At 38.8% G+C, this 15,837-nt stretch overlaps 1 protein-coding gene across 32 annotated transcripts in view; it reads left to right on the top strand.

Moving 5' to 3' along the window:
- Positions 1–15,837, top strand: part of rbfox3a (RNA binding fox-1 homolog 3a) — a 1,515,582-nt gene that overhangs the window by 1,349,305 nt on the left and 150,440 nt on the right. For 30 of the 32 annotated variants that reach the window (XM_073026039.1, XM_073026046.1, XM_073026052.1 and 27 more), the window contains one exon: positions 8,342–8,590. In XM_073026039.1, coding sequence (XP_072882140.1) covers positions 8,342–8,590 — 249 coding nt within the window. Of the gene's footprint in view, positions 1–7,525; positions 7,548–7,899; positions 7,983–8,341; positions 8,591–15,837 lie in introns of those variants that run through there. The other 2 variants (XM_073026035.1, XM_073026036.1) reach the window with 2 other exon arrangements.

The following is a 15,837-nucleotide window of genomic DNA, read 5'->3' on the forward strand; positions in this document are numbered from 1 at the left end:
TACAAGCATGCTGTCCAGACTAGAGGGCCTAAGTTATAAGGAGATGTTGGTCATGCTGAATCTTTATTCCCTGGAGTGCTGGAGAATCAGGAGTGACCTCAGAGAAATCTATAAAATCATGGGGGGTATGGATAAGGTGGACAGTAATAATCCTTTCCTCAATGTTGGTGACTCTGAAGCTAGAGGGCACAGATGCAAGATAAGAAAGGAGAGATTTAAGAGAGACCTGAGAGGTAACTTCTTTACACAGAGGGGAGTGAGTGCCTGGAATAGGCTGCCAGAGGAAAGGGTCAAGGAAATACAATTGCATCATTTAAGAGGCATTTGGATAAGTACATGGAGGGGAGGGTCATAGTGGGTTAAGAGCCAAAGTAGGCAACTAGGACAAACAGAGAGAATACTGTTGTTGCCATGGACTTCTTGGGCCAAAAGGCCTGCTTTTGTGCTGCACATGATTCGATAACTCTATCAAACCCATCACAGAAGTCAATGCAACTATATTTCAGAATTGGAGTGAACATGCAGCAGTAACTTCTTCCATAAGACATAGGAGCAGAATTAGACCATTCAGCCCATCGCAACTGCCCCACCATCTCATCATGGATGGTTCATTTCCTTCTCAACTCCATTCTCCTGTCTCATGTCTCAACCTCTCATGCCCTGACTAGTCAAGAACCTATCACCCTCTGTCTTAAATACACCCAATGACCTGGTCTCCACAGCTGCCTGTGGCAAAGAATTCCACAGCTTCACTACCCGTTTTCATGCATTTGGTGCACACAGTTGAAGACAGATTACCTGGAAGTCACCACATTACCATTTCATGATAGATTGTTTTCCATGAGTTGTATTACAACAGTGGCCATACTTCAATGATGTTACATTACCTCTAAAGCACTTTGGACGGTCAGGAAAGAGGCGATATGACTGCAAGTCTTTATTTCCTTACAGTTTCATACTTCATTCTAAACCACAGAATGCATGTTATGTTGATTTACTCTTTAATCAACTGATTGAAAGATATTCTTGGCTAACATTTTAAAGATCTATGTGTAACAAAGCAACTTCTTTGTTTTAATTGATTTTCTTTTAGACTTACAATTTTATTCCTGTTAATAATAAATATGTTTTAATGCAAAATATGCCAAAGTTCTCCTTTGGCAGAGTACTTACCCAATCCCAGCAATTACAAATTCTTAGTGCAATACAGTGGTGGCACAATGTTTCTAAGTGCACCAGTTCCTCAGAACCCATTGGGATCAGCGTCATGTGAAAGCTGAGAGGACCGTAACACTGCTGAGCAAGCTCACTAACCAAAGAAAGGTTAACCATTCACTGAGAAAGAAAATGAATGAGCTAGCATACATTGCTGTAAAGAGAAGAGATTCTGCAGATGCTTGAAATCCAGAATGTCCTTAGTCCAGATAAAGGGTCTTGGCCCAAAATGTCAACTTTTTCTACCTGTCCGTAGATACTGCCTGACCTGCTGAGTTCCTCCATCACTTTGTGTGTGTTACTCTAGAATACTGTACTATAGTGGTATAGGAATGCACCGGGGAGTTGAATTGTTTTTATTTTAACTATAAAATTGTTCAAAATTACAGTAAAACTATGATTTATTTGCTATAGACATAGCTGCCACATACAGAAACAAGACATTTACCATGTGTTTGTCAATACAAATTAGTTTTATGATTTTTTTTAAAGCCCTGATGAACATTGTTACATTTTTTATATTGTGAAGCAAGGAAAAATTGCTGTAAATGCTTATCAAAAATTGGAAGTCTCTACAACTGTTTCTTTGGTGTTTGGTCACCTTAGCATCTTTTTAAGGCTGTATAGTATTGTTTGTCATTTACAGAATGTGTGCTCTCATTACAGCTGTTTTAATTTTTGGACAAATATGTTTCTAAGCTGCTGATACTTCCTATGCACCTCCTTACCTTTTTAATCATATCAAAAACATTACGTTTACATAGAACATTGGGATAAAACCATTAATGGCTTAATTTTGATTTATTGTATAATGGTTGTAAACAGTTCTGCATGATTTCTTTCTCAAGCCCGTTTGTTTTTGCCCTTTTCTTTTTTAAGCTCCACGCCATATTGATCATATTCTGAACTCTGCTGGTCATAGCAGTAAATCTGAATAATTAAGTTAAGATGCATTAGATTAGGGCACACAGCACTCTAATATCTCACCAGTAAATATATGCTGCTAATGATGCAAATCTACTTGAAACACCTTTACACATGACAACCTGAAATAGGTTATTTTGCCTCAAGACTACTCTCCTTTTGGCTACAACTAGCTCACTGAATACTTAACATTGCCATAACGAAGTAAGACAAAGACAACTTCATGACTTTCATCGTTAACAGAGATCTGTATTCATATTGGAGAGGGCACACTTGTTTAGATAATGGCGTATTTGCCTAATTCATGAGTCAAAATTGTTTGTTTACTGGTATTCCTGGCCTTGGCAGGATTTTCTAATTTGTAATTGTACAACAGTGTAAAACAACATGGTTTGCCAATGAACATTAATTAAGGAAGGTTATCTAACAATATTCAAAAGGATGTTTATTCAGACCTGGTTTATTACAAACCACAGAACACATTCACTGTTGCCTTTGGTCAGCAAAGGTCTGTGGAATATCAACTCTTAACTAATTTGTACATTTTTTTCTTTCAGTGCATATATTAATATGATAAAAATCTACTCAATTTTCAATCCTTTCCCAAGAATTGCTGAAAAATATTTGAGGAATGCTTTTCGCCTCTTTTGAAGTCATTGGTGCATGCCTGAAAATAGTTTCACAAACTGTGCCAGTCCTCTAGAATTTTTCCTGAGTGCCAGTGTTTACACGTGTGCAGGGAGAGAGACTGAGCGTCTCCACCCGACCAATTCCTTCTTGAGTAGATACTGATTGAAGCATTATATTATCACTAATATTTTGTTTTTTTTCAGTTGTTGGAAATTAGAAAAATTCTCTGCATTTTCTTGAATACAGTTTTGGGGTAACAACAGTGATTAAAACAGTTTATATTTGTAGGGCAACTTTTCTGTTGAGCAACTCATTCAAGACGCCCACCAAATTTGACACTGAAGAACATAAGGAGATCAAAATACAGCTTGTTATGTTTTGTGACTCTAAACCACAAAGCTAATCAAAATAAAAACAATGGGGAGTCAAGGATAACTCGTGTACTCTGTTTTTAACTCTAAGCAAGGCGCGCTTGTATTATGTGGAGATGTAATGATGTATGCCATTTCCATACTTTTACATATAACTCCCAAAGCATTATGTAAACAACAAAAAATGCTTAATCAAACAATATATTTACAATTTTACTCAAATAGTACTAAAATATTAAATACATAACACTCCTCCCTGTCCCGGCATAGCTATACACTCCAGCTCAGTATAGAGAGAGAGAGAGAGAGAGTGTGTGTGTGTGTGTGTGTGTGTGTGTGTGTGTGTGTGTGTGTGTGTGTGTGTGTGTGTGTGTGTGTGTGTGTGTGTGTGTGTGTGTGTGTGTGTGTGTATAACTATTATAAAGACACCCAGGGCATAATAAATTTAAAATCATTTGGAGACTTAATTCAGGCCTAAAGATTTAATCTCTATGGAAGATTTCTTACTCTTGTGGGATAACGTCTTTCCTGACAAGGAAGGTCACTCTGTTTGGCAGGTGAGACTTGTGGCTTTGTAAATAATCGCAGGTTCTGGGGCCTCCTCTGTGGTGGTTGTAGACATTGATTCTGAGACTGCTGGAAATGGCTCTGACAGCTATGGACACCTTTCTTCTCTTTTTCTTGGCTTTTCTTTCAGGATCTACTTTGATCCTTGCTTCTCTTCATGTCCTGGCCTTTTTCTCTCTATTTATCCCACTCTTGATCCCTATCATGGTTTTACTCACAGTCCTAAATCTACTCATGCTCTCGTTCCAGCTCTTTACTTCTTCTTGTTTCTTGTGATTATCTCTGAATTTGCTAATTTCTCAAGAAATTAGGTTTTCTTCATCCATAGCTCTTATGTTCTCTTTCATTTCCATTCTTTTCTTTCCAGGATGTGCATCTTTATCTTGGGAAGGTGCACTTAGTTCTTTTATTAATCTTTCTACTACTCCCTTTACAATCTGATCTCTGCACATCCACAACGTCGTTTGATGTATCCTCTGTTTTCATATCTCCATTGATTCCTTTATTTTTGGCCTTCCATTCATCCATCTGGGCTTTGGTCTTTGCATCTACTTTCACAAGCAGCTTTTTGTCGCTCATTTGAAGTCTGTGTGATAACTTTAATTCACAGATTTGTTTTTGATTCTTTATACTCACACAAACTGAATGCTTTCAACTTTCCTGAGGGTCCTTGACCTCCCGTCCAGCTTAAACTTGAGCCACATTTCATAGTGAACTGACCAATTAACGTATCAGAAGCTTTCTAAGATATGTTGCTTACAAAAACTGTTATAGTCAAATCACTGCCTTCATCACTTTCATGATTCCTCTGAGCATCATGGCCCTTCCTTGGTCCATTATGCTTTCCAACCAGAGCTACAGAGGTTGGACCATAACCTGTTTTCCCTCTGCTAGGCAATGGTTCATGGTGTACTGCATAGACACAGTTGTAGCATTATCCAGGACCTTTCTTAATTTGCTTTCAGTTGGCTCGTTTGCAGGGGATGGGGCATGCAAATGGTGGGTAAATCTCCAACCAAGTTGTAGTTGTCTCAGCCAATCGTGTCACCATAATGATGGCCTTTCTGTTTTTACCACATACAAACCTAGTGTGGATTGTTGGTTGCTGTATTTTACTGTTACAAAATGTCATTCCCACAGGAGTTATCTCTTCTTCAATATTAATTCTCAGTTAGATATCTGTAGGCTTCAGTTCTGTATCTTTGAAATGCCATTCAAACTGATTTTGTGGAATGACTGAAACAGCCAAGTCACTGTCCAATTCCAATTCCATTTTAATGTTTTTACTGTTCACTTTTGATGTAAGCCATATGGCTTGTCTGTTGTTTACACATTGTAAATCACAAGTCTACTCAGTCCAGTGTCACTCTAATCAAAATCAGATTTTTCATCAACTGCATGCAAATTCGCATCCTTTTAGAAGCTGCAACTTGATGATTTTGCCTTTTCTCTTTGCTATGCACTGCATTTATTTTTATTTGCCCAACATGATCTCTGTATATGCCCTACTTTGTTGAATTTTCTGCAAGTTTCACCTTAAACCTGCATTGGTCTGCTGTATGTGAGCTCCTGCCACAATTTTAAAACAATTAGTTTGGCCAAACCAGTTACTGTTTAGACATTGCAATTTTGTTCACACTCACTTTCATCCCTCAATACAATTGAATCATGTCTCTGCCTGCTGTTTCCATTGATACAGCCATTTCAACTGCTCTTTTAAATGTAAGTTGTGCTTTAGGTAGGAGCCATTTTGTATACTTTCTTGTAAGATTCCACAAACTAAACAATCTCTCAGTGCAGCTTTGACCCCATTACGGAACTGTCAATGCTCAGAAATTCTCTTCAATTCAGCCACATACGTTGAAATGGACTCCTCTTCCTTTTGATTCCATTTATGAAACCTAGAGTGTGTGCAATCAACAATGGTTTCAGTTCTAAATGTTCCTACATTACTTTCACAATATCAGCAAAGCTCATTTTGGCTTGTTTGATTGGAGCAGTTAAACTGCTAAGCAAACTGTAGGCCTTTAAATTCAAAGCACTGACCCAAAATTGGTAATTGTTTCTCATTGGCTATTCAATCTGATTCACAATACTGCTCAATTAGTTCAGTACACTTAAACCAGTTATCTATTGTGTAATCAAACATGTCAATCTTTCCAATGTGGCCAGCCATTTCTGCTCTTTTCTTAATGATTATCATCACCCAGTCCTCACTGTTTATAAACACGTAAATTCTTCCATTTTCTGCCTTTTTTAAATTCGAATGAATTTCTCGCCTTACAAAGAAGAAAAAAAAACCTTGCTGTGCTGCTTTGTTGCACTTGGCCATTTCTCAGTGTGCTTTTTAAAACCATAAATATCTTGCTGCTCTTCAATAGGAAGCTCGTCATTTCAGGTTGATTTTTTAAAATACCTCATCACCACTGTTAAGCTTTGTAACTACAAAACTTGAAACCTAATTAAAAGGAAAACAAGAAAGCTAGGAATGCAAGTCCAACTTTGTATTTTACTTTAAGCGAGGCGCATGCATATAATTTATGTACTTTTACTTATATCCCACAATGCATAATGTAAACAACAAAAAATGCTTAATCAAACAATGCATTTGCATTATCACTCAAATTATTAAATATTAAATCCACAACACATCAGACCCGAAGTCTGGTTAAAGATGTGGGCCTTAAGAACTGTCTTAAAGGAAAAAAGGAGAGAGAGTCAGAGAGAGAGAGAAAGAGAGAGAGATTTCAAGGCCACGTAACCTCACAATAGGAGAAATTACTAATGATGGAGTGGTTAAGGTTAAAGATGCTAAAAAGATCAGATTTTCTGGATTATATTTAGATATCTGAAGGTTACAGAAGAAAAGGTGGGGCAAAGCCATGGAGTGATTTGGAGACATGTCTTTGATCTATTAGTGTAAGCAGATAATAGTCTCCACTCAACAGGTCATCCAAAAGGAAGAAGTATAAATAGTTTATTTTTCCCTCTCTAATGCAAGGAAATTTGATCAATGGTTTCATCCCAGTGCTGCCCAACCAAGATAAATTAACTCTAACAGGGAAGGAATGAACCTAGAACTTTCCTGATTTGTGGGGATATTACATCCATCCTGCCAAAGAGACATAGAAGCTCTTCCTGTAACAAAGTATTTCAGGGTATTAGAAAAAAAAACTGCTGATGGAGCTGTCTGGCTAACTTTCCTGATAAGCTCCTTAAGCAAGATTCACATAATGTCGATATATATCTTGAAGATAGGAGGCACTAATAGATCCTCTTTCATAAACAATGTTAAGATAATGTTACTCAATTTGCACAGATTGCTTATGGGCTTTGGTGTTGAAAAGTGTGAAGGATAAGGCTGAGATGCAGCACTCACATCGAGGTCACCTGACAGCAGGTTCAAGCCACTCTCCAGAGACTTGAGCACATAGTCTGATTGGCAGAACTGAAGGAACGATGCAATGACAACAGTGCTGCCTCTGTTTATACTTGGAGCTAATACTACATCAAGTCTATCCACTTGCTGTTGAGCGTGAGCACACAGAAAAGATTGAACTGAGTTGACATGGAGACATTCAGAAATATTCTAAGTAGGAGACCACAGGAGCCATTCAGGTCAATGGAGCGATCATGTGTAAATTAATACCATCAACGTTTTGGCTATTCTGAATACAAAGCAGGAGTTCAAACTCATTCAGAGAACTTGTTCAGTTACTTTGTATCCACAGGACCTAGCTTTCACAAGCTCTAGACCTTGGGTATTTTCTGCAGTGTCTGATGCAAGCATGCTTAGCAATAATTGATTATTGCCAGTGGACCCTGTGGTGTTTCTCAGAGGTGTCAGTATGTAATATTTGAGTCCATGCTTACTTTCGAGTGACCCAACATCTTGCCAGCCAATGACCCTACTTTTAATGCCTGACTGTATATAAAATAATAGCGATTTTTAAAAAAATCATTGCTCCGAGCCAAAGACTGGAAGAGCATTAAAGGAAATGAAATACTTTGGAAGGATACCTTTGTGACAACTCTGTGTGCAAGGGCCACGGTGACAAAGCGAATGCAATGATTGGCAGTGTGATAAAACAGCTCTGCTTGAAATTGTGCAAGCTCTTGTTCTCTGTATGTGAAGAGCCTGAATGACTGATCCCTGGCAGTGGGAAGCCGAGGGCCTGTTATCAGAATATTCAGCTGGTTTTCTGATTTAACCTATCAATGCAACAGCTGGAAATGCTGACAAAACTGCAGTGCTCAATCACGGGCTATAATCAAGTATTTATCAATTAATTGATCTCTGGTATTTTCCTAAGCATTGCAGTTCCGATCTGCTGAAATGCTGTGTGTTAATGATGTGTTGTACAAAGGGTAGTGCTCCTGAGAGTACTATATACATATATTTTTGTAATTATTAAATTCCACCTATTTTCGACAATAAGAATTGTCAGGCCACAGCTACTGTGAGATCCCTCAAGTATTTTTGTTCCGCTTGTCACTTGGGAAATTTATGGTTTGGAATATTACATATGTTTTTTTTCCTAATCTGCCTGCAAATGGTTATGGTGAATCATACATTCATTTATATGGAATTATACATATGAACGCTGACAGACTTTATTATTGTGTTGTTTCAGGGTAACCAAGAAGCCACAGCACCCCCAGAAGCAATGGCACAGCCCTACCCCCCAGCCCAGTACCCCACGCCGCAGAACGGAATCCCCGCTGAATATGCTCCAGCGCACCCACACCCTACTCAGGACTATACCGGACAGACCACGGTACCAGAGCACGCCATGACCATCTACACGCCCACGCAGACGCATTCCGACCAGCCGTGCACGGATGCAAACACACAGTCCTTAACGGGCACCTCCACAGTACCGGTAAGTGCACAATCCTTACACCTTTTCCATGAATGCAGCTGACAATGATTGGAAATGCGAGTGGGAAATGCAAAGACAGAACCGCTTTGTGTAGAAAATAATTGTTAATATTCTAACAAAATAACATTATTTAATGTAGTTTATTTTAATATTCCATTTCACAATTGCAAATTGACGATTTCAAAAACATTGAGGTTAATAGTCCTCACTGACACCTGTCAAATGTTGAAAGGTTGAGATGACAGACTGGATGTGAAGAAGATGTATCCTATAGTGGGGATTCAAGGACCAGAGGACACAGCCTTAGAATAGGACTTACCTTTAGAACAGAGATGAGGAGAAATTTCTTTAGCCAGACGGTAGTGAACCTGTGAAATTCATTACCACAGACAACTGTGAAAGCCAAGTAATTTGGGTATGTTTAAAGCAGAGTTTGATAGATTCTTGATTAATAAGGCATCAAAGGTTATAGAAGAATGGGGTTGAGAGGGATAATCAATTAGCTATGATTGGATGGTGGAGTGTACTCAATGGACTGAGTGGTGTATTTCTGCTCCTATGCCTTAAGGTCTTTTAATTATGTTACAATTAACAGACTAGTGTTTGAATGGAAAGTGCCACATGAGGAAAAATCTTTAAGAATTTAGTTTTATTTTGAAACTTAAGTAAATGTCTTACATAAAGAGAATTGGTAGGGCAGTATTGAAACAAAACCACTTAGATTTAGACACCTGCCAATGCCAAAAAGGCTGGAACAGTCTGAACTGCATTGCTGATTGCGATACTTTCAAAGCACATATCAAGGTAGTCCAAGGTGAGAATGATCTTGAGGCACATGACTCAGTTTTAGGATGCTCTCTGTTGAAGACCACACAATAATAATGGGAAAGGCGATGAACTGTATGCCAGGCACTTCTGTTATGTTGGGATTGAGCTTCACTTTCAGGGTAAGACAAGTGGGGCTCTGACTTGCAGTCAGCCTATGCCAATACAGCCTGAGATGCACTTGGCGGTGGCTCATGCTACCAGTTGGTAAACCATCTGCATTTACCAGCGTGCTGAATGCATTCACACACTAAAAATAATCCTGCCCTTGCACATAGTCTTTGGCACCAATGACAGAGAAGTACACAACAAAATGACTGGAGTATCCTGGCACTAAGTAAAGCAGGCAGTGATCCCTTATATGCAGCAACAATCTCAGTATAGGTCGCACCGCTCCGAGTCACTGTATACTTTTTAAGGCTCTGCTTTCCACTTGTATCAATTGTAAAAGAGCAGATTATCTATTTGGAAGGAACAGTGCAACAGGAGTAATCCACTCCTCACCTTAACATAGAGTTTGATCATGGTAGACTTTTAAGATTGAGCCCCACTTACAGTGATTTAAATCTTTTTTTTTGCAATTTATTTTTTATTGAAGTTTATCATCAAACAAAACATTTCCATAAGATGTATTTTAGATACTGTACATATATATCATATAATCATATTTGTCACAAATCTCCATATAATAATTATCTGTGGTATACACTCATAGAAAGGAGAGGAGAGACAGAACAATTGAAATAAGAAAACTATGTACAAAGTAGGAGTTACAGTGATTTAAATTTTACGTTGATAAACACTATAATTATGAAAGCAATTCTACGTATGCTTAAATAGTTGTGGGATGTTTCAGTTTTTATGATCATGTGTGGAGCAGCTAAACTTGTTGTGATATTCGCAATCTTCAAGAGACGCAAGTAGAAGTACTAAAGTCAAAGTAAATTTATTTTAAAGTCGACACACGCCACCTGAGTTTCATTTTCTTGTGGGCATACTCAATAAATCCATAATAGAATCAGCAAAAGACCGCACCAACTAGGCATTCAACTAGGGTGCAACAGACAACAAACTCTGCAAATGCTAAAAGAACAAAATAATAATAATAATAATAAATAAATAAGCAATAAATATTGAGAACATGAGATAAACAGCCCTTGAAAGTGAGTCTATGGGTTGTGGGAACATTTCAGGGATTGGTCCAATGAAGCTGATTGAAGTTATCCCCTTTGGTTCAAGAGCCTGATGGTTGAGGGGTAATAACTGTTCCTAAACCTGGTGCAAATAACTGTCCTGAGACTCCTATACCTTCTTCCTGATGGCAGCAGTGAGAAGAGAGCATGTCCTGGGTGGTGGGAATCCCCGATGATGGATGCTGCTTTCCTGCAACAATGTTTCATGTAAATGTGCTCAGTGGTGGGGAGGGCATACCCATGATGGACCGGGCTTTTTGGAGGATTTTCCATTCAATGGCTTCGGTGTTTCCATACCAAGCTGTGATGCAGCCAGTCAATATACTCTCCACCAGGCATCTAAGGAAGTTTGTCAAAATTTTAGATGTCATGCTAAATCTTTGCAAACTCTGAAGGAGGTAGTCAAAACACTATAGGCAAAACACAAAGGCAAAATACTTCCTTCGGCCTTTTAACAATGCTAAAGATTAATGGAAGAAGCACTGTCGACGTTTCGGGCCGAGACCCTTCGTCAGGACAAAGGATCTCGGCCCGAAACGTCGACAGTGCTTCTCCTTATAGATGCTGCCTGGCCTGCTGCGTTCCACCAGCATTTTGTGTGTGTTGCTTGAATTTCCAGCGTCTGCAGATTTCCTTGTGTTAAAGATTAATGGACCCACTTACCAAATGCAACACTTCTTAGATGCTTTTTGTATTCTTTCCATCCAACAAAAACAGGCGTCACCATACCCCACCCAATTCAGACTCACAGCTCTGCAGATAATGTTAAATGTCCATTACATAATGCTTGCAATGCTGCAGTACCTCAGCCAACGAGAGCCAAGTGAACACTTGAAGCTACTGATTCATGAAGCTACTGTGGCTTGTTGAGGGTTTTGTGTACACTTCAATTTGTAAGATATGTTTGGTATTTTTTTTAACTACAGTAATATTAATTTAAAATGTGAATAACTATTTTACTGTTAGTTATTTCCAAAACTTTTATACAGTATTTTAGCAATTAGTTGAAAATGGGTTTGTATTAACAATAATGCCATTCTCGATAGCTAAGGAAATTCAAATGTTGTACAAATAACTGATGAGCCTGATATATATTTTTGAGCAGGAAGGTTTTATTTCCATAAATAAGAATTCTCAAAGAATAGGCTCTTTATAGTTAACAGGGTTGGGCATATTAAGGATTTGTTTCTAAAGATGCCATAACATTTAATAGGTCAAATAAAGAAAGTGTTTTACAGAAATATACTCTAGCAGGTTTTTATAATGAATTGAACACTTTTTTTTGTAAAACAAAATCCTAAAATTTTGCCAATGAATAATAAATTGGCTGGAATTGAGTATAAAATGACCCTTGAGGTTACATGCCCTGAGAGCAGTTCTGCTTCTACTTACAAGTTTAGACAACATTTCCAATTCTCTTGTTGGCAGCAGAAGCCTCGTTCAATACATTGTTAGTATGAAACTACAGCAATTATGGGAACTTAACAATTACAATGCAGAAGAAAGTCATTTGATCCAAGATGGCTGTGTCATCACAATTTTTATTGGGTTATCTACGCAAATTTCCTTTCCTAGTATCTATTTTCTTCTCTTCAAAGGTCAAAATAACTTTATTATAGAAGTATGTACATAACACCATATATGACCAAGATATTCATTTTCTTGCAGGCATTCACAGTAAAGAAAAATAATAGAATCAATGAAAAACTACACACAAGACTGAAAAAAACATGTAAAACAAGACAAGCTATGCAAATATAAAAAAGACAAATAAATACATAAAATAAAATAATACTGGGAACATGAGTTGTTAAGACCTTAAAAGTGAGGCCATAGGTTGTGGAATCAGTTCAGTGTTGAGGTGAGTGAAGTTATCCACGATGGTTCAGGAGCCTAAATGATTGTTGCTTAAATGATTCCCTCTAAGGTGAAATAATGGATACAGCTCTTAAAATAATATCAATTGTTGGATTGCATATTCTTAAAACTGTCGTCCTGACAATAGCAATTCTTCCAGTGTCTGTTTTACATATTTCAGATATCTTTTACACTGTGTAATGTTGTTGGCCGGTGGGATAGACTCTTTAAACATTGTTTATTCAGGCATCTTCCCAAACTACCCAAGGGAATCTTGTGATCTGGATATTGACCTGTCATATTTACCTGCATATGGTTATCCACAATTAAAGGCAGACCAAACTTCTGATGTACTGAGCCAAATAAGTTGCTTTATTCTACAAGTAACAACTAAGCAGATAAAATAGTATTGAAAGGAGATTTCACCTCCTGAATTCAATCCCAGTACTCCTGGTTAAAGAAAAAGAAACCACACACCCTATTTGCACTTGTTTTAAACATTATCTTCCTTTCCAGTGGGTTTCAAACTGAAAATATTTTGACCTTTTGAGTTTTCCTTCCAAGCCTGCACTTTTGTGTCTCCTCTCTACTTCCTGTTTGGCCTTGAATATAGTACTGTTTCCTTTTTACCTTTTAATGTGCCTCCAGGAGCCCAAGGTGTGACTTCATAGAATCATACAGCATGGAAGCAGACCTTTCAGCCCGACAAGTTTGTGCTGACCATCAAACAGCCATTTTCACTAATCACTTGCTAATTCGTCCCAGAATGCCACCAACTCCTTCCAGTTTCTGTTGCTATCAACAGTTTACCACAATGGCTAATTAACTTGCCGATCGACATATATTTGCGATAGGGGAAGAAACTGAAGAGGAGCACCTGAAGGAGACTTAAGGAGTCATAGGGAGAACATGCAAACTCCATACAGACAGCACTGGAGGTCAGGACTGAACCCAGGTCACTGAAGTTGTGAGGCAGCATCTGTGTTAGCTGCAGCAATATGCTGCCCACCTCTCATACCCTCCAACAGCAGGTCTGCTAATCAGTTGACCAGTCTCCCCAAGTATACACACTGTGAACACCTCACAATATCCATTGAAAAAATATCTTTCCTCACCACGATGGCTATGACTATATGATGTGCAATTGAAGTGAAACAATAAATCGTTTAACTTCCCTAGACATTCTGTCTAATGGCTAAGAATGCTTGTGAGATGTGGTATGACTCAAAAGTCTGTGGTCCCTTTTATTGGTAATGTGAACATTCAATCTTTTTTAAAATGCAACTCTTAAGTGCAACTCAATTCTAAAATCCATTCACAAATCTATTTTTTCTCCCAAGTTTAAGCATAAACTCCAATGGCCCCCTTGTTATCAGTTTATTGGAAACACCATAACACTATAAATCTACTTAACATCCAGTCCAAACCAAACCACTCTAGTGTATTGGAGACAAAGAGACTGCAGATGCTGGAATCTGGAGCAAGAAAACAAATTGCTGGTGGAACTCAGTGGTCCAGCAGCATCTGTGGAGAAAATTGGACAACTAAGGTCTCAGATCGAGACCCTTCACCTGGGCTGAAAGAGTATAGAGGGGTGTTACAAAGAGGCAATGGATGGGGTTGGGGCCAGAGGTGGCGGGCAATAGGTAGATCCAGGCCAAGAGAGATGATTGCAGGATGGATAAGGGAAGAGTGGAATATTGACAGGAGTTGGGGGGTAGGAGATGGAGCCAACTAAGGGTGATAGATGGTGGAATCTTACAGGAAAGGAAAATGAGGCTTGGAACCAAATAAGAGAACAGGAGTGAGCAAATGCAAACAGTGGAAGTGGACCCAGAGTGGGGAGAATGGGAATGATGGGTGCATGGAGTAGAGGAAAGAAATTGGCTGAACCGGGTCTTGGCAAAGGGGTGTGGGTTTGGGAGTGTGCAAGAAGAACTGAGTGGACCAGGAGGAGAGAGAAAGGGACAGAGAGGGGAGCAGATTACCTGAAAATGTAGAATTCAGTGTTCATACCATCTCATTTGTAGACAACCCAGATGGAGTAGGTTGCATTTGGCCTCACCCTGGCAGTGGAAGAAGCAAAGAACAGACAGGTCCATGTGGTGGTGGAGATGGGAATCAAAATAGATAGCCACCAGAGCTCGAGGTGCCCACATGAGCCGGACTGTCAATGCTGGATAAAGCAGTTGCCTAGTCTGTGTTTGGTCACACCAAGTTAGAGGACGTCTGGGTATCGCCTGTGATCTAGTTGGTATGGGAAGGAGCTGGAAAAATGACCATTTCCAGAGCAAAACGCACAAAATGCTGGAAGAGCTGATGAAGTGTCTCTGCCTGAGGCAGTGCCTGTTTATTCCCCTCCATAGTTGCTGCCTGGCCTGCTGAGTTCCAGCATCTCGCGTGTGTTGTTCTGGTTTTCCAGCATCTGCAGAATCTCATGTATTAAGTGACCAGTTCTTTACTGGAATGGGTGAACTGAAAGGAGGCAGTTTCAAAGATTTAATCTTTTTGTCAGAAAGGAGAGCCTGCTGCGGCAGGAAATTGTTTCATGTCAATGTGCTGGACGGTGGAAATTTAAAATGGATGGGAAGTGCTAATAAACCAATCTCAACTGCCAATACTATCACATTACGATTAACAAAACTGTCAAACTTCCTTCAAAGGTGGCAACTATCTGCTAATAACACACCTATCAATGCTTCTCATTATCCCTCTTCTAACAGCTAAAACATTCATCAGGAAGTAAGCCAGAAGCTGGATTTCTTAATCTTGTGATACCAGCTTCCCATCTTAAACATGCAAAGGATATGATATTAAATTCTAAAAACTTAGTGCTTAATAAAGCAAACATCTAATACTGTAAGTGACATGAGAGATTGGAGCAAAGAAGTAAACATTTCAGTACACTTGTACACATCTCCTTTATCAAGAAATGTGTGCACTTTTATTAATAGGCTGATAGAAAAAAATATCTGAATGCAAAATACATATTCCCATGCCACAACAAAACCTGGTTTAAATTTGCATTATGATCAAATCAGAAATTATGTCATGATATCTTGTGTTCCTTAGGAAAATACATTCTGTAAATTGCTTAAGGAAGTTTTGGGGGTGAAAAGGACAAGATTTAGGGTATGCCATCTAGCAGGTGAAAGCACTGCATTTGCCAGCCCTCATGGACAGATCAGCAGTGGAAAGGGTGAGCAGTTTCATGTTCCTGGGTGTCAACATCTCTGAAGATCTATCCTGGGCCCAAAATATTGATGCAATTACACAGAAGGCATGACAGTGGCTATATTTCATTAGGAGTTTGAGGAGAATTGGTATGTCACCAATGACACTCGCAAATCTCTACAGATGTACCATGGGGAG

This window comes from Hemitrygon akajei, chromosome 22 (assembly GCF_048418815.1).
Source record: "Hemitrygon akajei chromosome 22, sHemAka1.3, whole genome shotgun sequence".
NCBI classification, from domain to species: Eukaryota; Metazoa; Chordata; class Chondrichthyes; order Myliobatiformes; family Dasyatidae; genus Hemitrygon; species Hemitrygon akajei.